The 27,719-nt window shown below is 48.5% G+C and overlaps 1 protein-coding gene across 1 annotated transcript; it reads right to left on the bottom strand.

The window, feature by feature from the left end:
- On the bottom strand, positions 1–27,032 carry TYSND1 (trypsin like peroxisomal matrix peptidase 1). Its single transcript, XM_075347237.1, has 4 exons — positions 25,568–27,032; positions 18,214–18,344; positions 14,588–14,773; positions 1–2,177 (listed from the first exon to the last, which is right to left on the bottom strand). The coding sequence occupies exons 1-4, from the start codon at positions 26,803–26,805 to the stop codon at positions 1,960–1,962; spliced, it is 1,773 nt and encodes a 590-aa protein (XP_075203352.1). The 5' UTR covers positions 26,806–27,032; the 3' UTR covers positions 1–1,959.
- Positions 27,033–27,719: the final 687 nt, after the last annotated feature.

Genomic DNA, 27,719 nt, shown 5'->3' with positions numbered 1-27,719 from the left:
GCGAAAGGAAAAAGCAGGACTACACATCATTTTTTTCATTATTGTTCAAAGCAGCGTACAGACATCTTACTCATGCTAAAAAGCTTGTTGATTGGCTGCACTGTCTATAGGGCCAACATCTAGAAGATTTTGGCCCTAATGGTTAGCATAATATAAAAATAATGCACTGTCACTTTCTTCTGGCCTTATTAATTTGGTGCATAGATATGAGTAACCCCTTTTGGCACAATTATTATTTTTATATTATGCTAACCATTAGGGCCAACATCTTATCGATTCTTTTTGTGTGCTTGTATAGATTAGACTACTTTGTTGCCATACCTGATATATTCATCTGTTGTGCTGCTCCTTTCGTTTTTTCTTTTCACTGTTTATTACACCTTGCAGTATATATTTTTTCATTGTATTATTCAATAAAATATATTTGATAATTTTTCTAGGCTATTTTTTGTGTATTGGCTTTAGAATTATTTTATAAAAGCCTATCCATGCATGTTCTATGGATTTAGTGATATATATCTTCCACTTGGCGCCTATACCCTACTGCTTTGGCATAATTTTGGTTATTGTTATCGGATGTACTACATTTTCCCTAATTGGCCTTCACAGATGAATTTTACTGTTCACATAACACATGGATGGCTTAAGTCGGCCATTAATAATATCAAACTAAAGGTGGCTTTACACGCTACGAGATCGCTAAAGCGATCTCGTTGGGATCACGGTGTTTGTGACGCACATCCAGCCACTTTAGCGATGTCGTTGCATGTGACACCTATGAGTGATTTTGAATCGTCGCAAAAAAGTTCAAAATAGCTCATCGGTGACATGCCCCCCTATTCCCAATTATCGTTGCTGCTGCAGTAACAATGTTGTTTGTCGTTCCTGCGGCAGCACACATCGCTATGTGTGACACCACTGGAACGACAAACATCTCCTTACCTGCGTCCACCGGAAAAGGAGGAAAGAAGGAGGTGGGCGGCATGTTCCGGCCGCTCAGCTCCTCCCCTCCTTTTCTATTGGGCGGCGGTTCAGTGATGCTGATGTGACGTCGCTGTGACGCTGAAAGAACCGCCCCCTCAGAAAGGAGGCGGTTCGCCGGTTACAGCAACGTCGCTGCACAGGTATGTGCGTGTGACGCTGCCGTAGTGATAATGTTCGCTACGACAGCGATCACCACATATCGTGCCACCAACGGGGGCGGGTGCTATCGCACGCGACATCGCTAGCCGATGCTAGCGATGTCGCAGCGTGTAAAGCGGCCTTTATTCTTAAAAAGCGTTTTAAATCTTTCGGACAGAAATATTAATTGAATATTTCTTTTATTTATCCAGGATACATGACGTTAATTCATATTTACATAAGACTTTAATAGGGTAAAATCTGTTTTCCTAACCCCATTAGGTCGTAGAGATGAAAACATATTTCTTGAGGTGAAGGGTTTGTCCCTTTCTTGTTAGAGGAACATGTCACCTGATTCATGCTGCCCATATTACATGGAGCATAAAATAGAGCATGACTGGAGATAGGTTTATTTTTCTCTGAAATGCTGGAGTATATACTGTAAAGATCTGACCGTTTTTTCCCAGCGCTGCTAAAGGTGACAGAGATATGGGAGAGACCTGTCAATCACATGGAGCGGTGGTTGAGCTGGACTAGTATGGTCTCTTCCTATAGTCCCTGGCCAGATCTTTAAAGGATATCTTCTCTGATACACTGGAGGGGTTCAGAGAACACTATACCTGGCTGCAATCGCACAGAAAGGCTTTGAATGATGCTGCCCCACATTGGGCATCATGAATCAGGTGACAGGATCCCTTTAAACCTGAAAAAGTAAATGGAAAAGCTGATGGCACCATCTTGAATAGTTGTACAATCTTAGAAAAGTGAAAAACAAGGTTTCGAGTATGGTATATGCAGTTTCTACATATTCAATGTAGTATGAACAATGTGGGATGCTTAGAGCTTGCTCTGAACGACTTTCCCCGGTGATCTTTGCAGACGCCAGACATCTTGAATTGCATGTCCTGCCTTGTTAAGTTCTCCAAAACTTCGTAAATCGCCATATTGCCTATACCTCTGAATGGCAGACTGGACAACAGTAATAGGGACGCTGAAATTTAAATGGGGATATGTGGCGCCTGTACAGTTATCCCTTGTATTACTTGCAACAATACCTGCAATAAAAAGGGATATAATAAAAACATTTATTCATACGGAATACAGCACCAATATGTTATAAATATTTCTAACAGCAGGAACAGAACGATGACGGGACACAAGATTGCTGACCTAAGTATATTAGCCACTACACGTATACAGTATAAGTATAGAGAGAGCCTGTGGTGACCAATTTGGGAAGTGGGTATGGAAAGTATTTGGACCCCTTTAAGTTTTTCACTCTTTGTTTCATTGCAGCAATTTGATAAATTCAAAAAAGTTCATTTTTTTTCTCATTAATGTACACTCTGCACCCCATATTGACAGAAAAAAAACCAAAAATGTAGAAATGTTTGCATTTTTTTAATCAAGAAAAACTGAAATATCACATGGTCATAAGTATTCAGATCCTTTGCTCATGCACTCACATTTAAGTCACATGCTGTCCATTTCCTTGTGATCCTCCTTGAGATGGTTTTACTCCATCACTGGAGTCCAGATGTGTTTCATTAAACGGATAGGACTTGATTTGGAAAGGCACACACCTGTCTATATAACACCTCATAGCTGACAGTGCATGTCAGACCAAATGAAAATCATGAAGTCAAAGGAACTGCCCAAGGAGCTCAGAGACAGAATTGTAGCAAGGCACAGATCTGGCCAAGGTTACAAAATAATTTCTGCAGTACTAAGAAGTTTGGGACCACCAGAACTCTTTCTAAACCTGACCGTCCAACCAAACTCAGCAAATGAGGGAGAAGAGCCTTGGTGAGAGAGGTAAAGAAGAACCCCAAGATCACTGTGGCTGAACTCCAGAGATGCAGTCAGGAGATGGGAGAAAGTTCCACAAAGTCAACTATCCCTGCATCCCTCCACCAGTGAGGCCTCTACTGCAGAGTGGCCCGACAGAAGCCTCTCCTCAGTGCAAGACATATGAAAGCCTACATAGAGTTTGCAAAAAAACACATGAAGGACTCCCAGACTATGAGAAATAAGATTCTCTGGTCTGATGATACGAAGATAGAACTTTTTGGTGATAATTCTAAGCAGTATTTGTGGAGAAAACCAGGCACTGCTCATCATCTGCCCAATACAATCCCAACAGTAAAGCAAGGTGGTGGCAGCATCATGCTATGGGGGTGTTTTTCAGCTGCAGGAACAGGATGACTGGTTACAATTGCAGGAAAGAGGAATGCGGCCAAGTACAGAGATATCCTAGAAGAAAATCTCTTCCAGGGTGCTTTGGACCTCAGACGGAGGGAGCTTTTCCATCTGCGATTTTCTTGTGCAAGTGCGATCCGATAAAAAATCGGATTGCACTCGTACCAGTGTTAATCTATGAGACAGTTTCATTTGTCCCGTTTTTTTCTCCACACGAATCGGGCTCTCGGTACAATCGCAGCATGCTGCATTTTGCACCGAGTCTCGGCTCACATGTGTGTAAATTCACACTGCACTCGCATGTTATGCGACTGCAATGCGGTGCACGCAGAGACAGACAGAAGAGGAGATGGGAGAAAGTGCTCCCTCAATCTTCTCCGCTCCTGTGATGCGATCTCAAGATCATATCACAGCTGCATGACCCTCGGCTGACACCCGCAGCACAGGGTCATTAGCATATCGCTTCCGATGCTCCTGCATCGGAAGTGGTACGCAAGTGGAAAAGTGCCCTTAGCTGAATGTTCACTTTCCAACAAGACAATGACCCTAAGCACACAGCTAAAATAACAAAGGAGTGGCTTTAGAACAACTCTGTGACCATTCTTGACTGGCCAGCCAGAGCCCTGACCTAAACCAAATTGGGCATCTCTGTAGAGACCTGAAAATGGCTGTCCACCAACATTCACCATCCAACCTGACAGAATTGGAGAGGATCTGCAAGGAAGAATGACAGAGGATCCCCAAATCCAGGTGTAAAAAAAACTTGTTGCATCATTCTCAAGAAGACTCATTGCGGTACTAGTTCAAAGGGTGCTTCTACTCAATACTGAGAAAAGGGTCTGAATTCTTATGACCATTTGATATTTCATTTTTTCTTGTTTAAAAATTTGCAAAAAATCTACATTTCTGTTTTTTTTTCTGTCAAGATGGGGTGCAGAGTGTACATTAATGAGAAAAAAATGAACTTTTTTAAATTTATCAACTGGCTGCAATGAAACAAAGAATGAAAAATTTAAAGGGGTCTGAATACTTTCCATACCCATTGTAGGTAGTACAAGGAAAAGTACAGGCTTTTGCCACTACTGGAAGGGGGAACTACTGCGACTACCAGGAATAGTGAAGACTGATGAAACTAATGAGAGAGTTAGGGTTGCACTCATGGTTTATGTATAATAGGACTCTGCTGTGATTACTGGTGGAAGGGGGTGTACTACATAGAAGTTTGGAAAAAGTAGGTCTACTTGTTGGAAGGGAGGGTTCTCTAGTAAGACTATTTGAAGAAAGGAGACTCTGTAAAACTGTGGACTTTGATGCGACAAATGAAAGGAACAGGCACTGCTGTGATACTGGGGCCACTAGAAAGGAGCATGTTTATTTAATGTTGGGAGGACACAACACTGACTACTATTGGGGGACACAGCTGTGACTACTAGATGTGCAAAAGCCAAAATGCAGTGAACAATCACTGTTGCCATCTAACAGACCTGTTTGGAATGGAATTAGATAATATCTTGCCTTCAAGAAGTTGTCTTCTTTTTCCTGTTTTTCCTGTTTACCTTTCCAGCAGTCATAAGCAGCATATAATGAGGGAAATCTGGGCTAATGCCTGGAGCCCTCGTTATCGGTGGCGCAGATCCCTAATCGGGGAGCTTTCCTGGGGCTGTGCTGCCGGCAATTCAAAATGGCTCGACTGGAGCTCCAACTGGCTCTTTTATTAAGTGTTGTTACAATACCGTCATCATGCCAGTATGTACACACTGGCCACAAGAAGAAGTGGAGCTATTGGGACCAGAGCAGAAAGCCAGAAACGGGAGCATGGCGAGTAAATGTATTTTTTTATATATGTGTATAGGATATATGCCTGTGTCGCGGGCGGGGAGGAGGGTGTCAGCACACCGCGCTCACCCCTTCTGCTCGGGTCCGGCAGTTGCTCCTGGTGGCTCGAGCCGTGGGCCGGATCCCGGGGTGTCTCGAGCGACACTCCTCGCCCGTGAGTGAAAGGGGGGTGTTTGTTGGGTGTGGGGATTGTTATAGTTCGTGACTCCACCCACGGTTGTGGTGATTGCACCACCGCTGCTCAGTGTGGGGGTCCCGGGGATGGTGATGCGGAGCAGCCAGGTGTTGTGTTGCCCCTCCGTGGGTAGGGGTTGGTGATCCCGGGGCCCGGTGATGAGATGTGAAGTGTAGGGCCTGGAGGGCGCAGGGGCGCGGGGGCAGCGCTGTGCCTTGCGGCACTATGGTACTCACTCAGCCTGACACACGGACACAGTTTGTACGGTAAACCAACGGCTGGTAGGACGGTCCCACAGACGGCTGCACCTGCACTCCCGGTAGGTAACAGTGACGTTTCTCTTCCTTGCACCTATGTTGTCTGATGGTAGCGGTGGATTCCCTCCGGTTACCCGCTCCCCGACTGCAATCTGGGCCGGAGGAGCTCTACACTTTGCCCGCAGGCGCTGGCCCTGGGGAAACTTGTGCCTTGGCGGTGGCGGTGTCTCCCCGGTAATGGTCGGGCTGTTGCCGTCAATCGGGACTTGGTTGCTGGGGGATCTGCGTCCCCGTCACTGACGGATTTGGCAAATCTGGCGACTCCTAGCCTTGCCGGGGTCCGAGAGGCCCCTGCCCTGGTGCTGACTGTCCTTCGGAACACTGCTCCAGACCACCGGGCACACAGCCAACGGGGTCCTTCCAGGAACTTCCAAACTGTCCCCCTCCAAACAGTCACCGCCGTCGCTGACCTTGCTGTTCTGGCCCTACACAAAGCGGGGCTCTCAGGCTTTCTTTCCTTCTGTCACTTTGCTTACTCTTCTCCTTTACTACTTTCCTTACTTTCACCACTGTCACTTCTCTGTTTACTCTAGCCCCTGCCTGGGCTACTCCTCACTCCTTCCACTTCCTCCTCCCTCACTCGACTCTCCCTGGACTCTAACTGCCTGGTTACTTCCTGCCTCCAGAGTTGTGAGCTCCTTGGTGGGCGGAGCCAACCGCCTGGCCCACCCCCTGGTGTGCATCAACCGACTCCTGGAGCAAGGCAACAAGGATTTCTGGTTAGCAGATGTGCCTACCTGGAGTGTGGGGTGTGGTGGTGTTGTGACCTGTGTCCCCTGGCTTGCCCAGGGCGACACATTCCCCCTTAGCAAAATGCAGACCGTCCGCGGGCTGCCGTCCTACACCGGTTTTATTTTTCTGTAAAAGGGGATAACAAGGGTTAATCAAACATAAATAACATTTTTTATCATAAACTCTTCCCAAACGGGAGGCACATTTACTTAAACGTTGCAACGGTATACGGTCACGGTTTCCGCTCTCTCCCACCCAAGCAACCTGGCCCTGATGCTGCCCCTAAAGCCCAGGCAGCACCCCTTGACCCACAGTCCAGCACAAGTTACCCGAGCGGGATCTGTCCTTCCCCTCCAGAGGGTGGCCACCGGTTCCTTTGGTGGCTGGGCCCTAGCCTGCTCTGCTCAGGGCCCTCCCTCCAACCTGCCTCTCCGGAGGCGGTATTGCGGAAACGGTAACGGTACCCAACATATTTACAAGCCACTTAACGTTTGTGGTGCCCTGCAAGTTCACGGGCTTGTCCATGGATAGTTCCCATGCCAAACAAACTTAAACGGTCCCCACGGGGACAACGGTGCCGGCTCCAGCCGGTTACAAATCACACGGTGAATCAGGTGAAAACTCGGTTCAATCAGTGTTTTTCCATTTTTCAAAACTTTCAACTTTTTCAAACAAACAGCAACACTCTTACGTTTGCGGACCCCTTTCATTCATAGAACGGTCTCCCTGTACCTAAGTGGGGGTCTACCTAGGTTGGAACGGGTGGACCTTCGGGGCCCGGTGTCAGTGGTACTAGACAGTGGGGTAGAGGGAACAATCGGTTCCTCCTCCCTGCTACAGTGTGGGGCAGGCGGAGGTGCAGGGGAGCTGGGTACAGGTTCACCCCTGGGCACTGGCACTAGTTCTGGCTCACGGTTGACCGCTTCCACTACTTCTTCATCCACGGGTTGTGGGAACAGTATCACTGGAAGAATCACCGCGCCGTCCTGTGTAGGCCAGTCTGCTGGGAAGTCACCCATTACAGTGTGGATTACCTCTGCTGCCTTCTCCACTGGTGGAGGAACCGGTACTTCGGCCTCTGCCTTCAGCGCTGGGGGGCATTTCTTTAGATGGTCCCGGGAAACTGTGGCTAGGGTGTCCCCTTGGTCGCGACTGATCTGGTAAGTCTTCCCGTCTCCCCATTCTGTGGGTTGTATGACATAAGGGACTTGCTCCCACTGATCATCCAGCTTGTGGGCTTTCCTCTTCCGTTTCAGCACCACATCCCCTGGCTGGAAAGGACCTGCGGGCGCCTTCTGGTTGAACCGGTGCTCCTGCTGCTCTCGGCTTCGACTGAGGTTCTTCTCCACATACTCCTGGATTTGCCGGTACTGTGCCCTCCTCCGACTTTCCCACTCTGCCGTTGAAGGGAGTGCTTCTGGGGCTTCCAACCCCATCTCCAGATCCACCGGCAGGCGGCCAGGCCGAGCCCTCATCAGATACGCTGGGGTGCACTTCGTCGAGCTGGACGGGATATTATTATACATGTCGACCAAGTCAGGTAGCTTTTCCGGCCACATGTTCCGTTCTTCCAGCGGTAGCGTCTGGAGGAGCCCCAGGACCAAGTGATTCATTTTCTCGCACATGCCGTTGGTTTGGGCGTGGTACGGAGTGGTCCGGATCTTCTTGCAGCCGTACAACTGGCAGAATTCGTGAAACACCTCTGCTTCAAAAGCCGGGCCTTGGTCAGTCAGCACCTTCTCGGGGTACCCATGGGGTCGGCAGAAATAAGCCTGGAACGCTCGAGCAGCGGTTCGACCAGTTAGGTCCTTAACGGGGACTACCACCATAAATCTTGAGTAGTGGTCTACCATGGTCAATGCGTAGGTGTACCCACTTCGGCTAGGGGTGAGCTTGACATGGTCCAGGGCGACCAGCTCCAGCGGCTGATGGGTGACTATGGGATGTAACGGTGCCCTCTGGCTAGTCTCGTCCTTTCTCCTCAGTGTACAAGGACCACATTCTCGACACCAGGCTTCCACCGATTCACGCATCCCACTCCAATAGAACCGCTCCCTCAACAGCATCTCCAGCTTCTTCCACCCGAAGTGGCCAGCACCATCATGGTATGCCCGCAGGACAGTAGCGACCTCAGCTTGAGGAACGATCAACTGGCATATCTTCTCATGGGTCTTCGGGTTGATAAGCTCACGGTACAGCCTCCCTTGGTTTAGGTAAAGCCGTTTTCGTTCTTTCCACAAGCGTTGAGCTTCGGCTGGAGCGGCAGGGTCTATTCCCATAGCACCTTGTTCCACCAGAGTCTTGACAAGGCGGACAGCCGGCGCTTGGTCCTGGGCGTCCTGCCACTCTTGACTGGGCCGCGGGTCCAGATCCACCCTTTGCTGACAGACTTGTACCCTCTCAGTAGGCAGCTGGTGAAACGCAGGCAACTCGATCTCCTCGAGGTCGTCATCCTCGCACCCCTCTTCTGACAGATGGGGCATCCGGGAGAGTGCATCAGCATTTATGTTGACACGACCAGCTCGGTACTTTATGGTGAAATCATAGTTGGCTAGCCGGGCTACCCACCGCTGCTCCAGCGCGCCCAACTTGGCCGTGTTCAGGTGAGTCAGCGGGTTGTTGTCCGTAAACGCTGTGAATTTGGCTGCCGCCAAGTAGTGGCGGAACCGCTTCGTGATAGCCCACACCAACGCCAATAGCTCAAGCTTAAAGGAGCTATAGTTCTCAGGGTTCCTTTCGGTCGGCCGGAGTTTTCGGCTAGCGTAGGCAATCACCTTCTCCTTTCCATCCTGGACCTGGGATAAGACCGCTCCTAGCCCCACATTACTGGCGTCCGTGTGGAGGATGAACGGGCTCCCATAGTCAGGGTACGCCAGGACCTCTTCTCCGGTCAAGGCCGCCTTCAACTGGCAAAAGGACTCCTCATGCTTGTCCTCCCACGACAGTGGGGCTCCAATGGGTCTACCACCTTTGGTCTGTCCCACGAGGAGATCTTGCATGGGGGCAGCCATCTTCGTGTATCCCTTTATAAAGCGCCGATAGTACCCCACCAGACCCAGGAACTGCCTTACTTCCCTCACTGTAGTTGGTCTCGGCCAGCTCTGGATGGCAGTAATCTTCTCAGGGTCGGGGGCGACACCATCCGCACTCACCACATGCCCTAGATACTGCACTCTGGGTTTCAGCAGGTGGCATTTTGAGGGCTTCAACTTCATCCCGTACTGGGCAAGGGACGCGAACACCTCGGCCAGGTGCTCCAGATGGGCTTCATACGTCTGGGAATAAACAATCACATCATCCAAATACAGCAGGACGGTCTCGAAGTTTAAATGTCCCAGACAGCACTCCATCAACCGTTGGAAGGTCCCAGGGGCATTGCACAGCCCAAACGGCATGCTATTGAATTCGCAGAGTCCCATCGGGGTGGTGAAGGCGGTCTTCTCCCGGTCCTCTGGGGCCACGGCCACTTGCCAGTATCCGCTGGTGAGGTCAAGGGTCGAGAAGTAGTTTGCGGTTCTCAGTGCAGCCAAAGACTCTTCAATTCGAGGTAAGGGATAGGCATCTTTATGGGTTATCTGGTTGATCTTCCGGTAGTCCACACACATCCGCATGGTACCATCCTTCTTCTTGACCAGTACCAACGGAGCGGCCCAGGGACTACAGCTGTCCCGAATAACCCCTGCCTCCTTCATATTCCTCAACATATCTTTGGCACACTGGTAATGAGCAGGGGGAATAGGTCTATACCTCTCTTTGATAGGGGGATGTTCACCTGTGGGAATGTGGTGTTGAACCCCCTTGATCCGCCCAAAGTCTAGGGGGTGCTTACTGAAAACCTGTTCGTACTCCTGCACCACCCTGTGTACCCCGGCCCTGTGATGTGTAGGGGTATCATCAGTGCCTACATGTAGCTGTTGGTGCCACTCCTTTGTGTCCCCCTGGGGTGGGGAAGTGCTGGGGGTAGGTGGGAGTGTGGATGGACTGGCTTCCTGGATAGTGTGAGGGTCCAGGGTGAGCAGCTTGGCAATGGTGGCATACCGGGGGAGCCTGACTTCTTCCTCCCCACAGTTCAACACTCTCACGGGCACTCTCCCTTTCTTCACATCTACCACCCCTCGGGCGGCCACTACAGTGGGCCAGTGCTCGGAGGGCATGGGCTCCATCATCGCAGGGTAGTCACGCCCCTGAGGCCCTACTGCTGCCCTACACCAGATCATCATCTCACTCCTAGGGGGCACAGTCAATGGAGCAACGTCCATCACTCTCACTCCACCAATCTCCCCTCCTGTTGAGCTTACATGCTGGCGGTACATCAGGGCGCGGATCTCACGCTGCACAGCCCTCTGCCGGCTCCCCGCCGCTGTGGCGGCTAGCTGTTGCAATAGGTTCAACACATCAGCCATGCAGTGTTCCATCACATTGGTTCCCAGCACTATTTTCGGGTTATGATCACTGGGTTCATTCATGATCACAATCATACCCTGGTGTTGCAGTTCAGCTTGCCCCACTGTCATAGCCACTTGTTTATACCCCACCTGGGTCAATGGAAGTCCATTAGCGGCAATCAAATTTATACTATCGTCTGGAGGCGCCAGCTCGTCTGTGGCCCAATACTGCCGATACAACGTGTACGGTATGGTAGTTACCTGTGATCCAGTGTCCAAGAGAGCCATCACTGGTATGCCGTCCACAGCCACGGGGATGATAGGGCGGGCCCCGACATATCGGTCTCGCCAGTCCGGGGGGCCACGGTGTTCTACTCCTGAGGATTGGCCCGGGGCCCCAGGGGTTGCTCGTTTAACGGGCACTGTCGGTAGTAATGGCCCGGCTTACGGCACTTGTAGCAGATTGGGGGTCTGCTCCGCGGGTTGTTAGCGCTTCTCCGCTGCATCCATGGAACATCTTCGGGACTGTCAGCAAGCTGTATCTGCGCTGGAGGCTGAGATCTGGTCAGAGGTTGTAGCGCAGCAAGGATCTTGGCAAGGTCTCCGTCCAGGCGACGTACCTGGGCTGCCAGTTCTTCCACTGTACTGCTCGGGGCTGTAGGTATTGGTGAGGTTGGTATGGCAGAGGCCGCCACAACGGGAGCCGTTTCGACGGGCCACGGGGCGGTTTCCAGAACTTCTGCAGCTGGGGGCTGTAGTGCTTTAATGGCCCGCTCCTTTAACACAGCAAAGTCCACATCAGGGTGTTCCAGGGCCCACAGCCGGAGTTGTTTACGATCCTCAGGGGACCTCATCCCCTGCGCAAATTGCTCCACTAACATCTTGTTGCTATCCGCCTCATTAATAGAGCTCACCCGCTTCAGCGTGCGGAGGGCGGTCTGCAGACGTAGAGCATAGTCCCGAATGCTATCCCCAGCTCGTTGCCGGCACTGGTAAAACTGCATCCTCAGCTCCGCTTCAGTCCGGGTCTCGAAGGCAGTCTGTAGCTTCTCGAAGATGGTGGCTACAGAGAGCCGGTCCCCCTCGGCCCAGGTCTCCGCTTCCTGCTCCGCCGCACCGGTTAACTGGCCTAGCACTATCGCTGCACGTTGCTTATCAGTCAGGGGGTACAGCTCTAGCAACGGGTTAAGCTTTTTCCGGAAGGCCTGTAGGGCATCCGGTTTCCCGTCATACCGCGGTAGCCAGGCAGCTCCGGGCGCATAGGGCAAGGAAAACGGCATGACCTGAGCAAGCGCGGGGGCCGCGGCACCTCCCGCCGGTACGACCGGGACCTGGGCAGGCCCATTCCCATCCGCGGGTGCCGCTGCAGCTGCGACCACCGCTCCTCCAGCGGCTCCGTCGGGCGCAGACATCTTGTTTCCATCCCCCTTAGCTCTTTCCGGCCCCTCCTCTCTCGGGGCGGGGTTTTGGCCTTCGCGCTTCTACTGCTCGAGAAGACGCTCGAGCGGGAACTTTTCGCGCCAAAGATGGCGGCTTCTGAAATTTTTCTGCCGGATGCCTCCGGCGGTAACAAGGCGCACCTCTACCTGACGGCAGAGCGGTAAGATCCTGTTCGTGACGCCAAGTTGTCGCGGGCGGGGAGGAGGGTGTCAGCACACCGCGCTCACCCCTTCTGCTCGGGTCCGGCAGTTGCTCCTGGTGGCTCGAGCCGTGGGCCGGATCCCGGGGTGTCTCGAGCGACACTCCTCGCCCGTGAGTGAAAGGGGGGTGTTTGTTGGGTGTGGGGATTGTTATAGTTCGTGACACCACCCACGGTTGTGGTGATTGCACCACCGCTGCTCAGTGTGGGGGTCCCGGGGATGGTGATGCGGAGCAGCCAGGTGTTGTGTTGCCCCTCCGTGGGTAGGGGTTGGTGATCCCGGGGCCCGGTGATGAGATGTGAAGTGTAGGGCCTGGAGGGCGCAGGGGCGCGGGGGCAGCGCTGTGCCTTGCGGCACTATGGTACTCACTCAGCCTGACACACGGACACAGTTTGTATGGTAAACCAACGGCTGGTAGGACGGTCCCACAGACGGCTGCACCTGCACTCCCGGTAGGTAACGGTGACGTTTCTCTTCCTTGCACCTATGTTGTCTGATGGTAGCGGTGGATTCCCTCCGGTTACCCGCTCCCCGACTGCAATCTGGGCCAGAGGAGCTCTACACTTTGCCCGCAGGCGCTGGCCCTGGGGAAACTTGTGCCTTGGCGGTGGCGGTGTCTCCCCGGTAATGGTCGGGCTGTTGCCGTCAATCGGGACTTGGTTGCTGGGGGATCTGCGTCCCCGTCACTGACGGATTTGGCAAATCTGGCGACTCCTAGCCTTGCCGGGGTCCGAGAGGCCCCTGCCCTGGTGCTGACTGTCCTTCGGAACACTGCTCCAGACCACCGGGCACACAGCCAACGGGGTCCTTCCAGGAACTTCCAAACTGTCCCCCTCCAAACAGTCACCGCCGTCGCTGACCTTGCTGTTCTGGCCCTACACAAAGCGGGGCTCTCAGGCTTTCTTTCCTTCTGTCACTTTGCTTACTCTTCTCCTTTACTACTTTCCTTACTTTCACCACTGTCACTTCTCTGTTTACTCTAGCCCCTGCCTGGGCTACTCCTCACTCCTTCCACTTCCTCCTCCCTCACTCGACTCTCCCTGGACTCTAACTGCCTGGTTACTTCCTGCCTCCAGAGTTGTGAGCTCCTTGGTGGGCGGAGCACACCGCCTGGCCCACCCCCTGGTGTGCATCAACCGACTCCTGGAGCAAGGCAACAAGGATTTCTGGTTAGCAGATGTGCCTACCTGGAGTGTGGGGTGTGGTGGTGTTGTGACCTGTGTCCCCTGGCTTGCCCAGGGCGACACACCTGTACATAGGGAGCTATGTGAGGGGTCATAATGAACTGTATGTAGGTAGATATGTAGGGGATCTTACTGTGCATAGGGGCTGTATGGACATATACTGTATGTAGGGCGCTATGTGAGGGCTCATACTGTATATAGAGGGCTATGTGAGGGAATATCCTGTATATAAAGAAGCCATGTGAGAGCTCATACTGCATCTAGGGAATTATACAAGGGCTTATGCTGTAAATAGGAGGGGGTTATGTGAGGGCTCATACTTTATATATGGGGGCTATGTGAGGGCTCATGCTATATATAGGGGGCTATGTGTGGGCTCAACTGTATATAGGGGTCTATATGGGGCTCATACTGTATATAGGGGACTATGTGAGGGTTCCTACTGAATATATGGGGTTATATGAGGGCATATCCTGTATATGAAGAGGCCATGAAAGAGCTCATACTGCATTTAGGCACATATGTGGGGCTCATGCTGTAAATAGAAGGAGGTTATGTGAGGGCTATATATATATATATATATATATATATATATATATATATATATATATATATATATATATATATACACTATATATAGGGAGGCTGTGTGGGGTCTCATACAGTATATAGGAGACTGTGTGAAAGCTCATACTGTATATAGGAAGGCTGTGTGGGGGCTTATACTGGATATAGATGGGCTGTGTGGGAGCACATACTGGATATGAAAGGGCTGTGGGGGCTCATACTGGATATAGGAGGGTTGTGTGTGGGCTCAGGGTGAAGCACAGATTCAGGTCATCGGGTATAGGAACCAGGAGGTGGGGGGTGATTGGTCTGCTAGGTGAAGTAATAATTTTGAGCAGCAAAATTGGGGAACAGACACAACAACTTTAATAATGACTTGACAATCTATGGAATGTCTTATTAACAATAAGAAAGGTGCAGTATTCAGTACCTAGAAGCTTTCCAGACTCTGCAGCAAACAAAGGTCCTCCGCTAGAACCTCCATGTACAGCACAGGACGTCTGTAACATAACTGGAACATTACCCACAGAAATTACAGCTGATAACACGCCAGATGTCACAGATGGACCGCAACTTTCACCAAGAGCTCCAAATCCGACAACATAGACATCTTCACCTAGTAAATTTGTACATAAAAGGGATTTAGATTTTCAAGTGATTTCAATCTCCAGACAAGTTTCCTTAAAGAAAACTTGTCTGGAGATTCATGCCATCCAAACCACAAGCAACATGAAAAATAAGAACAGGGTACTGGTAGAAGTGTCTAATGGTGGCTTCTCTCTGCCAAGTTCTACTTCATTGACTGTTTTCCATCAATAGGCAAATTGAGATATTGCTCCATCATCTGTCAATCATGTCAAGCAGAACTTAGAGAACCAGAGGGAGATAAACTCAAACCTATTTTCTCTGAAATATTTCAATCTTCTTATAGTAGCTCTTTAGAAATGGGGAGCCTATCCGTCTTTAATTTTACCAATTATTATGGCTGCATGAACCTCCTAACAAGTTCTCTTTAACTGTATATACACAAGGAACATATGTATTGGAATTACATCGGATAAAAATGGTATCACAGTACCCTTAGCTAAATTTGAAAAAATGATCTTGCTTTGTGCCCCACAAGTAAAATAATAGATACTTTCACCATGCCAGTGGTGGCTTTGTCTCTACCGGGGAATCACGTGACACAAGTCCTGCAGACAATCAGAGGTCGCTTTACTCTCCCTTCGAACAAATCATACATTCGGAGAAAGTAAGAGCTGTGGCTGCTCTCACTGCCTCCAGATGTCAGTTACGTCTGAATGAGGGGAGAGTGGTGAAAGAAGATTAAATATACCGTATCAATATAAAAGACTGTCACTGCAGAATTCAATTTGGTTAAAAAATACTGGAACTAAATTTAACTTCATTAACATTGTAACCTACCCCGATAATAAGCCTAGCAGGAATTTTCTCCCTTGTTGGCGTATGCTTAATATAAAAGCCCTACTCCAAATATAAACTCTCCAGTTCTGGTTCAATAATAAAGTGTCCATGCAATTACAAAAGTTAAAGAATATAGCAGGATACTTCATTAAAGTAGGCAGAGACCCCCTAAAAGACAGAAGAGAGATACCAAAGAAAGCAGAAAGCTCTCCACAAAAATTGCCCTCACCAGATCTCAAACAACTACAGCTGGCCAGTGCCGACGGTGGATAGGCTCTACCACAGTCCCACAGTGATGTGCATCGCTGTCAGGTCCCTTGCCATTCTGCCCAAAAACACAAATTGAGTCCAGGATCCTTCTGCTCTCTCACATACATACATACACATATATATATATATATATATATATATATATATATATATATATATATATATATATATATATATATATATATATATATATATATATACAGTTAGGTCCAGAAATATTTGGACAGTGACACAATTTTTGCGAGTTGGGCTCTGCATGCCACCACATTGGATTTGAAATGAAACCTCTACAACAGAATTCAAGTGCAGATTGTAACGTTTAATTTGAAGGTTTGAACAAAAACATCTGATAGAAATTGTAGGAATTGTACACATTTCTTTACAATCACTCCACATTTTAGGAGGTCAAAAGTAATTGGACAAATAAACCAAACCCAAACAAAATATTTTTATTTTCAATATTTTGTTGCAAATCCTTTGGAGGCAATCACTGCCTTAAGTCTGGAACCCATGGACATCACCAAACACTGGGTTTCCTCCTTCTTAATGCTTTGCCAGGCCTTTACAGCCGCAGCCTTCAGGTCTTGCTTGTTTGTGGGTCTTTCCGTCTTAAGTCTGGATTTGAGCAAGTGAAATGCATGCTCAATTGGGTTAAGATCTGGTGATTGACTTGGCCATTGCAGAATGTTCCACTTTTTTGCACTCATGAACTCCTGGGTAGCTTTGGCTGTATGCTTGGGGTCATTGTCCATCTGTACTATGAAGCGCCGTCCGATCAACTTTGCGGCATTTGGCTGAATCTGGGCTGAAAGTATATCCCTGTACACTTCAGAATTCATCCGGCTACTCTTGTCTGCTGTTATGTCATCAATAAACACAAGTGACCCAGTGCCATTGAAAGCCATGCATGCCCATGCCATCACGTTGCCTCCACCACGTTTTACAGAGGATGTGGTGTGCCTTGGATCATGTGCCGTTCCCTTTCTTCTCCAAACTTTTTTCTTCCCATCATTCTGGTACAGGTTGATCTTTGTCTCATCTGTCCATAGAATACTTTTCCAGAACTGAGCTGGCTTCATGAGGTGTTTTTCAGCAAATTTAACTCTGGCCTGTCTATTTTTGGAATTGATGAATGGTTTGCATCTAGATGTGAACCCTTTGTATTTACTTTCATGGAGTCTTCTCTTTACTGTTGACTTAGAGACAGATACACCTACTTCACTGAGAGTGTTCTGGACTTCAGTTGATGTTGTGAACGGGTTCTTCTTCACCAAAGAAAGTATGCGGCGATCATCCACCACTGTTGTCATCCGTGGACGCCCAGGCCTTTTTGAGTTCCCAAGCTCACCAGTCAATTCCTTTTTTCTCAGAATGTACCCGACTGTTGATTTTGCTACTCCAAGCATGTCTGCTATCTCTCTGATGGATTTTTTCTTTTTTTTCAGCCTCAGGATGTTCTGCTTCACCTCAATTGAGAGTTCCTTAGACCGCATGTTGTCTGGTCACAGCAACAGCTTCCAAATGCAAAACCACACACCTGTAATTAACCCCAGACCTTTTAACTACTTCATTGATTACAGGTTAACGAGGGAGACGCCTTCAGAGTTAATTGCAGCCCTTAGAGTCCCTTGTCCAATTACTTTTGGTCCCTTGAAAAAGAGGAGGCTATGCATTACAGAGCTATGATTCCTAAACCCTTTCTCCGATTTGGATGTGAAAACTCTCATATTGCAGCTGGGAGTGTGCACTTTCAGCCCATATTATATATATAATTGTATTTCTGAACATGTTTTTGTAAACAGCTAAAATAACAAAACTTGTGTCACTGTCCAAATATTTCTGGCCCTAACTGTATATATGTATATATACACACACACACACACACACACACACACCCCAGATCCAGTATCCCTAACACACACAGTTGCAGTAACATTCTACGCTCTCTCTCAGACAGAGACACACACATACGTACATACATAAATACATACTCTACATCCGATGACATTCCTTCTGGCCACCAGGGAGACCTGGGAGTGACCACTGTGGAACGAAGGGGGACCGACAGTGACTCATATATGTGTAGTCTGGTAAGTGTGATTCCCCTGTGGGGTGTTTGCCTTTTTTGGGGGGTAAATTTACCCCCAAATAGTTTCCCCAAAAATAAGACCTACCCCGAAAATAAGCCTTAGTGCATTTTTCGGGGGAAAAAATAATATTAGCCAGTGTCTTATTTTTGGGGAAACACTGTACTAGTGTGCTCCAAGAGTTGATGATTGAGGACCTCACCTGGGCATATGTCATCAATATATGAGGCCAGAACAAACCCTTTAATGCACTTTAAAGCGATCACAATCACACCTGTAGAGTATCCAGATGCCAAGACTGGTTCAGTAATACCAGGAATGGTTTCTTCTAATTCCACCACAGCAATGTCATAAGGAGAAAATACTTGAGTAGCGAACAACACTCGCCCTTTGATAGCCTGGTACCTGGTAGGATGAAATAACAAGGGGTCACAGTAAAAAAATAGTTGATTAACAAATATATATAACGACAAACAGTGGGGAAAAAATATCAAGGTGCAATGTGTGCAAAAGTAATATGTCCTTATCATTAAAAATTTGGTTAAAAATCTTCTGGCACCATACAGTATATAAAATAAGCCACAGCCAACCACAAAATTGGACTAATTAAATTATGAAAGTAGTTTATTTAAAGGGATTCTGTCACCCCCAAACTGCATAATCAACTAATTAAACATTTATATAGGGAACCTAGCTGCTATAAAAATCATATCACTGACATAAATTTTAGTGATGTAGCTGCACAAAATGATCTTTTAATCCATATGTAAATGATAACCCTGTGATGCACCCTTGGCCTAGCCAATGTCTTGGTGTACCGTTGTGCTCTCTGATTTCCATGTCTGGCAGAGATCCAGAGCTTGATGGACAGCACTCACGTTCTCACGAGGGCTCCATAAACTCAAACGCCTCTTCCTGCACTTGTGCGGCACCCCTGTGGTCCGGTTACTACAGTAGCGTTGCCCTCCTCATACGGGGTGATGTTATGCCTGGAAGTAAGAAGGGGGTCCCCCTGGCTAGGTAGCACCAGCTGTCAACGTTTACTGACTCCAGACCAGAAGTGGGGACTCTAACACCCGGTTTAAGGGGAGCTTTCCTATACATTGTGGCCTGGAGGAGGGGTTAGAGAGTGAAAGGAAAGATGAGAGAGAGGAAGTCGAGAAGAGCCTGGGGAGTGGAGCAGTGACAGAGCTCACACCAGAGCAGAGCGCTAGAGACAGGACACCGGAATTCTTGGTTGTTCGGGTTCTGAAGTCTCGGCAGCTGAATCTAGAGGGCAGGAGACTGCATGTCTTCTGGCCACACCAAATTCCCGGCCACACCACAGCATACAAGAGGAGCGGCACCTGTAAAAGGCTTGCGTTGCTTGCCATACGGGTGAGAAACTGTACCAACACTAGGAAGAGGGCCGCAGCATAGCTTTAAGCAGCAGGGTCCTATGTAGGACAGCGCAGTAGGAATGCCTCCGAACCTACCTGACTAGCTGGATTCCCCAATTTCTTCCAGGCTGCCTAGTCCATTACCATCTGAACTAGTTCCCCTGGCCTGCACCATCTACTACCAAGTAAAAAGGTAAAGGAAACTACACTCCCTGTGTCATCCAGTTATTGGTTGCGTCTTTGGCCCTATACCCCAACGTTAATTCCTCCATCATAGACTATACCAGTTGCCCTGGGGCCGTGCTCCACCTATGGGAAGCTGTATCATCATTGCTGCATCACCATCTACCCCAGCGGTGCTATCCAGCAGCACCGGCTATACATTGCCGAATACCACAGGTGGCGTCACGACTCATCTCCTGTAAATATCCCTCAATTAAATAACACTGCCAGGGTCATTGAGTCGGGCCCTGCCGCCGTGACTTCCCAACAGATCCGGCCCAGTCCTGAGTGTCCCACGGCCCTGGTGGGCATGTCACTTGCACACTGACACTGTAGGAGCAGGCGGTGCATTTACAGTGTCAGTGCATGTGCAGGCACACTCTGATCTTCGGCTCCTCTCTGGAGGTGCTCACTCGCTACACTTTCCGGAGTAGTGAGCGGCGTTCACAGACTGGCAGGAGCAGGAGATAAGAGGTGCACCTGACACTATGGTGCATCCTCGGCGTGGCAATGTCTCAGTGCAAGGAGATCAAAGTGCCCTCATTTGTGCAACTACACTATTAAAATGTATGTTACTGGTATAATTTTATACAGTCTAAAGGCTATGTGCGCACGTTGTGTACTAGCCCTGCAGAAATTTCTGCAGCGATCTGAAGAGCACACGTGCGCTTCAAAACGCTGCAGAAAATGTCCGTAGAGAAAAAAAAAAAAAAGCTGATTCCTTGCGCTCTGCCTGCAGCTCCTCCCATAGACAGAGCAGGAGCTGCCGGCAAAGCGCACGGAAGAAGTGACATGTCACTTCTTAGAACGCGGGCTTCGGGCAGCAGCCGAAGCGCTGCGCTCTAAGACGCCACGTGCGCACGGCTCCTGCATAATCTCCATAGATTATGCAGGGGACGCAGGACGCATGCAGTTACGCTGCGCTACAAAGCGCAGCATAACTGCATGTAATTACGCTATGTGCGCACATAGCCTAAAGGCTGCTTTACACACTGCGATATCGTTACCAATATCGCCATCGTACGTACCCGCCCCCATCTGTTGTGCGACATGGGCAAATCGCTGCCCAGGTCGTACAACATCGCCTGGACCCGTCACATTACTTACCTTCTCTGCGACGTCGCTGTGACCGGCGAACCGCCTCCTTTCTAAGGGGGCGGTTCATTAAGCGTCATAGCAACGTCACTGCAGCGTCACTGAACCGCCGCCCAATAGAAGCGGAGGGGCGGAGATGAGCGGGACGAACATCCCGCCCACCTCTTTCCTTCCGCATTGTGGCTGGGAGGCAGGTAAGGAGAGCTTCCTCGTTCCTGCGGTGTCACACGGAGCGATGTGTGCTGCCGCAGGAACGAGGAACAACTTCGTTACTGCTGCAGTAACGATATTTGAGAATGGACCTCCATGTCGCCGATGAGCGGTTTTGCACGTTTTTGCGACGATGCAAAATCGCTCATAGGTGTCACACGCAACGGCATCGCTAAGGCGGCCGGATGTGCGTCACAAAATCCGTGACCCCAATGAGATCGCAGTAGCGACCTTGTAGCGTTTAAAGCCCGCTTAAGTCCCCTATATATATATGCCTTGAAAAAGTATTCACTCTCCGTGAACTTTTTCACATTATTTCTTACAAACTTAAGTGTATTTTTTGGGATTTTGTTTAATATACCAACAAACCTCTGGGGCCTTCATAGAACCGCTGTTATTATAATGAGAATACATTACACACCGGTGGACTCAATTTACTAATTATATGAGTTCTGGAAGCAATTGGTCAGTTAGGATTTTATTTAAGGGTATCTGACTATAGGGGGCTGAATACAAATTCTCATCACAATTTTCAGATTTACATTTTCAAAATATTTAGAAAATCGTGCATCATTTACATTACATTCCACAAATACTTGCTGCTTAAGGTTGGTATATCACATAAAATCCCGCCAAAATACATTTACATCTAACTTGAAAAAATGTGGAAAAGTTCAGTGGGTATGAATACTTTTCAAGGAACTGTGGATGTTTAATTAACTGAATTTTCAACTGAGGAGTGTGATGTCTATGATTATTTGAGTAATTAAAGGACAGTGGCTAAAATGTGGTGCATCACATAATGGTAGACCTACAAGGAGGTAGGTGAAAGGAGTCTGCCTGCTGGTACAGAATCTTAATGGATTTTCCCAATCTTTGAAAAGTATGGTGTGTCCAAAGGAATACCAGGTATGCCTGTCAGATGCAGGTTCAACTTTTGAGACCCACATATATGTTAAAGGGAATATGTCATCAGGTTTTTGCTATGTAATCTGAAGACAGCATGCTGCAAGGGTTAAAACAGGGGTCGGGAACCGCAGGCCATATACAGCCCGCCATGCCCTTTTCTGCTGCCCCCAGGCAGATTCCCGGGAGTGGCAGTGCTTGAGCAGCCACCGCCGTCTTGCGGGCAGCCGGCCCTTTAAATCCGCACATATGCTGCTGTGCATACCAATGCGTTCTCCCGCTGGCCAGTGCCAGCAAGCTCAGGACTTACTTTGTGGGCGGGTTTAGCGCTCTGCGCTACCGTCCCACAGCAGCTTCACAGCCTAGCAATGTATGCACGCCCTCTGCCCTCAAAGCTGCGTACACGCCCTCTGCCCTCCAGAGCTGCGTGTCCAGCACCTGCTCTCCGGTGCTGTGAGTCTGGCGCTGCTATGTGTCCAGCGCCCGCCCTCTGCTGCGGTGTGTCCCATCCAGTGCTTTGTGGCCCCCAGAGTTGTGTGCAACCCTCAGTGCTGTGTGCCCCCCAATGCTGTGTATCACCCCAGGTTTGTGTGTCCCATCTCCCCCCCAGGGTGATATCAGGGCTCCGTAAGTGATATCTGTGCCCCCCCAGTGGTGCCTGTGCCCCAGCTCCTCTTGTGGTGCCTGTGCCCCAGCTCCTCTTGTGGTGCCTGCGCCCCAGCCCCTCTTGTGGCGCCTGCCCCCCAGCATCTCCTGTGATGTGCATGCCCCCCAGTGTCTCCTGTGATGTGCATGCCCCCCAGCGTCTCCTGTGATGTGTATGCCCCCCAGCATCTCCTGTGACTTATACATCACAGGAGGGTCTGGAGGCATATACATCACAGGAAGGCTGGGGGCATATTCATCACAGGAGGGGCTGGGGGCATATTCATCACAGGAGGGGCTGGGGGCATATTCATCACAGGAGGGGCTGGGGGCATATACATCACAGGAGGGGCTGGGGGCATATACATCACAGGAGGGGCTAGGGACATATACATCACAGGAGGGGGTGGGGGCATATACATCACAGGAGGGGGTGGGGGCATATACATCACAGGAGGGGGTGGGGGCATATACATCACAGGAGGGGCTGGGGAATATACATCACAGAAGGGGCTGGGGGCATATACATCACAGGAGGGGCTGGGGGCATATACATCACAGGAGGGGCTAGGGACATATACATCACAGGAGGGGGTGGGGGCATATACATCACAGGAGGGGGTGGGGGCATATACATCACAGGAGGGGGTGGGGGCATATACATCACAGGAGGGGGTGGGGGCATATACATCACAGGAGGGGGTGGGGGCATATACATCACAGGAGGGGCTGGGGAATATACATCACAGAAGGGGCTGGGGGCATATACATCACAAGAGGGGCTGGGGGCATATACATGTCCCCAGCCCCTTGTGTGATGTATGTGCCCCCAGTGTCTCCTGTGATGTATATACAGCAGTCCCAGCATCTCCTATGTGATGTATATGCAGCAGTACCAGTGTCTCCTAAGTGATTTATATGCCCCCAGCCCCTCCAGTGATATATGTGCCCCCTGTGAAGTACATACAGTAGTCCCAGTGTCTCCTATGTGATATATGTACCTCCAGTGTTTCTTGTGATGTCTATACAGCATCTGTTATGTGATGTATATGATTTACCAATCTTATCACAAAGAGTTGACTGCGCTCCAGACCCAGACAAAAATGAAAAAGCAGCTATGAGAAGAAACATGATTAATATCACCAGACATCACAGCCGCACCAAAGTAAGGGTGAGTTAATTATTTTTTGACCAAATATAGCAGGGTCATTTTCACATTGATAAATTTGAGCGGCCCCCGAAGGTTGGTAGAAATGTCCAAATGGCCCTTGGCAGAGAAATGGTTCCCCACCCCTGGGTTAAAACATAGAATTCAGGGATGCCTGTCTTGTCAAGGTCCGATCTGTTGTTTTTTGTTATGTTTGTTCTCATTGCTCAGTCTACAATGTCATGCTCATGGCAGTCCGGCACGCCCCCTCCTCTAGTTGACACCTCACTGTCAATGCTCTCTATAGAGAGGCTGGTGTGGACAGGGTCAGCTCTATGAGCTCTGCTACATGGCTAAATCTAAAAATTCTGATTGTGTCAGAACCGATGCACCCGGTAATCTAAGTGATACATCGTTGGATTCAGGATCTCTTTGCCTACATTATGCTGCTCTCAAATGTGGTAGCAAAAACCTTCTGGCAGATTCCCTTTATGATTGGAGATCAGAGTAGTGAGAAAGTACATCCTCCATCCCCCAGAGACCAGTAGGAACAAAGGAGAAGTACACGAGCCTTTTCCGGATGTATAATGCTTAGCAAGCCATATACATCAGATAAAAGCTTTCCAAAACTACTCAATTGAAATATTTGAATATATTTTGTTGATAAAGATAGTCACCTAAAACATAAAAACACATCAAAATTAAAAATAAAATGCATAGTATAAAAATGTTAAGAAAATGATATATTAAAGTAGCATACTGGTGATTTTTTGCTAGTAATCCTGTGTATGTGTAATGAGTACAAGCATATACTCACTACTGATTGGCGTCTTCTGTCTTTTTCAGCGGTGTTCCAGTCTGCTCCGTCACCATGTGACTGCTTTTTGACCGGATGGATCACATCATGTATTCTGTATGGAGCAGAGGTCACTTTTTAACATTTTTCAATGTTATTCTATGAGTGAATGAGAAGAGAGTTAAAGGGAATCTGTCAGGTCCTCTATGCGCTCTAACCTACAAGTAGGGTGATGTGTGGCCTAGTAACCCCTTCCTACCCATCCCTGTGTTGTAATATTGTGTAATATGAATGTATAAAGAAACGTTTTATTACTTACATTTTCCCTATGTAAATGATCAGAGGCTCTAGTCCCCTGGGCGTTTGCATGCTCTCCGTGGTATAACGCCCCTGTGGGCGTGATAGCATGGATTTACATGAGTGATGTACCATCGCTCCTTGAGCTTCCGGACATGCGCACTTGCCATTCTGGCAGCATTCTTATCTGGTTGCTTACTTGCCGGCTTCAGATGCGCTCTGCGCATGGTCAGAACCGCAGGAGTCTTCTGAGCATGCGCAGTGCGCGTCTGAAACCGACAAGCAAGCAGCCGGATAACAAGGCTGCGAGAATGGCAAGCGTGCACGCGTGGGCTCTCAAAAGCTGACTGTGACATCACTCATGTAAATCCATGGTATCACGCACACAGGGGCGTGATACCACGGAAAACATGCAAACGCCCATAAGGCGATGCGACTCCCAGGGGCTAGACCCTCTGATCATTTACATAGGGAACATGTAAGTAATAAAACTTTTTTTATACATTCATTTTACACAATATTACAACACAGGGATGGCAGGGATGGGTAGGAAGGGGTTTCTAGGCCACACATCATCTGCTAGTAGGTCAGAATGCATATGGGACCTGACTGGTTCCCATTAACATCGAGAAAGTAACCACCGCTCCATAAAGCAGACATTGTGCTACCTGGCAGGTAACTAATACGGTCACAGTGATGTCGCAGCGGACCAGAGTGCGCCTGAAAACGACAGAAGACAGTGACCGGTGAGTATATTGATACCAATTACACAGGGTTTTTAATAAAGGGGTACAATGAAAAAACAAAACATTGGAGTGCTTCTTTAAAATTATAGCCTGAAAAAATAAAAATCCATAACCACTCTTGTGCAGAAACCAATAGTGGCTCCTCTTCTTTAGTCTATCCTACAAGACTGTATGTAATTACTTACCCTTCATAGGTTTGATGCCCAGCTGAAATTCTCGGATGGTGGATCTTTACAGATACTTTAAGTGAATTTCTAATCACGTGTCTGCATGTCAATACTAGGTTTGGGCTCAATAAGACACCAGAACCCCAAGCTTGGCCACAATCGACTAAAACTACCGATGCCATTAGATGCTCTAACAACCCTGGACCCATATTCTTACACATTTGGTGGTCTACTAGCTGCAACGTTCTCAGTTCATTCCTTAAAGCAAGTCCTGTCTTTCCAAGAACTTTACTGATGTTGTCAAGGATATGGCTAAGAGAGCACGCTACTGTCAATCCCACCCACTCGTTCGTCTTCCAACAGAGAGGTGCCACTATGATGCCAATCAAATGCAAAACACCTTCTTTGCTCAAAAACATGCCGCCACCTTCTGAGCCTGGTAAACAGCGGGCATCAGTCAGCAGGACCACGTTTCTGTCACCGGCTGTATTGCTTAGAACACCTTTACTTATGGTATTCAGAAATATGTCAGTGTAAAACGATCCAAATGGAGAGCCACAAGTATACACGGTACTGCCTTTTACTAGCTTGGAGGAATCCATGATGCCTATTTTATGAGCATTTGGCAGCGGATTTTGAAGCTTCAAAATAGCAAACCAGTGAAGGTAAGCCAGATCCTTCTGAAACTCGCCATATTCACTTTTCTCTTCCTCGCTGGAAAACACCCAGCCCTCGTCTTTCTTAAATAGTTTCGAAAATGCTTTTTGGAAATCTGGACACGGCAGAAGAATGAGAAGTTGCGCTTGCTGTTGTAGCCGTCCACTTTTTGACTTTGACATGGGGACAAGTCCAAGCGCGGATCTGCGTTGCAGAACATCATCATGGCTGAGACCACCATACTTTGTTTCTATATCCGCATGAATGGAGCTCTCCACCAGAATCAATAAATCTGATGGCAACTCATTAGCGAAGAGCACAGTACAATCTGCATTGGCAAAATCATTTTCAGCATTTTTTAAGAAGGGAAAAAATACAGCTCCTTGGCAAATAACAATTCCCAATTTTCTATCTAATATTACCCCGCTGCAGCTCCACTGCCCGTCAGACTCAGCCTTTGACGCAGGGCGATACAAGGGTTTCTTGTCGCTTTCTGGACTAGTATGGTTCTTATTTTGACCTCCAAGAACTGGTTGTGTCTGGGAGACGGTTATAACACAACCAGAAGCCTGTGCCTGGACCAAATGGGGCTTCATCATGAAAAGCTTGATTAGGAGAACTCACTACCTAGAACTCCAGGAATAGGACAGCAGTGACGTGAAGCCTCCGCATATCCACATCTGGGTTAGGATCTGTCTAAATGTCTGCTAGACGCTTAAAGATCGGGAAACGTCGGAAAATAGAAAGTATACAGACAGCACAGACGTATAGTGTGTGCAGATCCAAAGTTCACAGCCACAGCCTAACCAGGAAGCACTGTGCAGGGCCAGGCTGTGAATGGCCGCTCATCCAGCTGCCTGCAGCCTGCTTCTGTGCCAGCCATTGGCTCCAATGTGTGACACCACTGCTAGTCATCCATCAGGTCCGCCCTCCTTTGTAGATTTAACCCTCTCTGTGCATCCACTCTAACGTGGAGCTTTCAAGCTTTATTAGCAGATTACTAAAAGGGGTATTCCCATCTCCAAGATCCTATCCCAATATGTAGTAGGTGTAATAATAATAATAGCAAATACCTCCAATTAGAAATGTAGTATAGCTCTTATGAAAATCTCTCACTTACCTTATGTGCAGGGCATTACAGTAGCTTATGTATCCAAGGTTATGGCCACACATTTAATTGCCTGTGGTCATAACCATGGATACCTAAGCTGTAAGGCTACATGCGCACGCTGTGTTTTTTTTTGCTGCGTTTTTGGCTGCAGTTTTGTCAGCAGAACTTTCTGACATTTGACTTCCCAGCAAAGTCTATGAGAAGTCAGATTTGCTATGCGCACATTGGAGTGTCAGCGTTTTATTTATCAAAAGTTTGTGACAAAAAAATGCAGCATGTTCATTCTTCCTGCGTTTTTGTCAACATTTGTCACAAAAACGCAGCAAAAACGCACCCAAAATGCAGCAAAAACGCACCAAAAATTGGGGGGGACCGCACGCCAGTTTTTTTTAATTATTTATT

This window comes from Anomaloglossus baeobatrachus, chromosome 5 (genome assembly GCF_048569485.1).
Source record: "Anomaloglossus baeobatrachus isolate aAnoBae1 chromosome 5, aAnoBae1.hap1, whole genome shotgun sequence".
NCBI classification, from domain to species: Eukaryota; Metazoa; Chordata; class Amphibia; order Anura; family Aromobatidae; genus Anomaloglossus; species Anomaloglossus baeobatrachus.
Note: the sequence above shows the minus strand (reverse complement) of the source record. Positions and strands in the feature narration are given on the sequence as shown.

Coding starts and splice junctions, on each gene's coding strand:
- TYSND1 (XM_075347237.1), bottom strand. CDS start 26,805: ATGATGAAGCCCCATTTGGTCCAGGCACAGGCTTCTGGTTGTGTTATA. Junction 18,345..25,567: donor GGGCATCAAACCTATGAAGG/GTAAGTAATTAC, acceptor TCATCCTACCAG/GTACCAGGCTATCAAAGGGC. Junction 14,774..18,213: donor GGCATCTGGATACTCTACAG/GTGTGATTGTGA, acceptor CAAATTTACTAG/GTGAAGATGTCTATGTTGTC.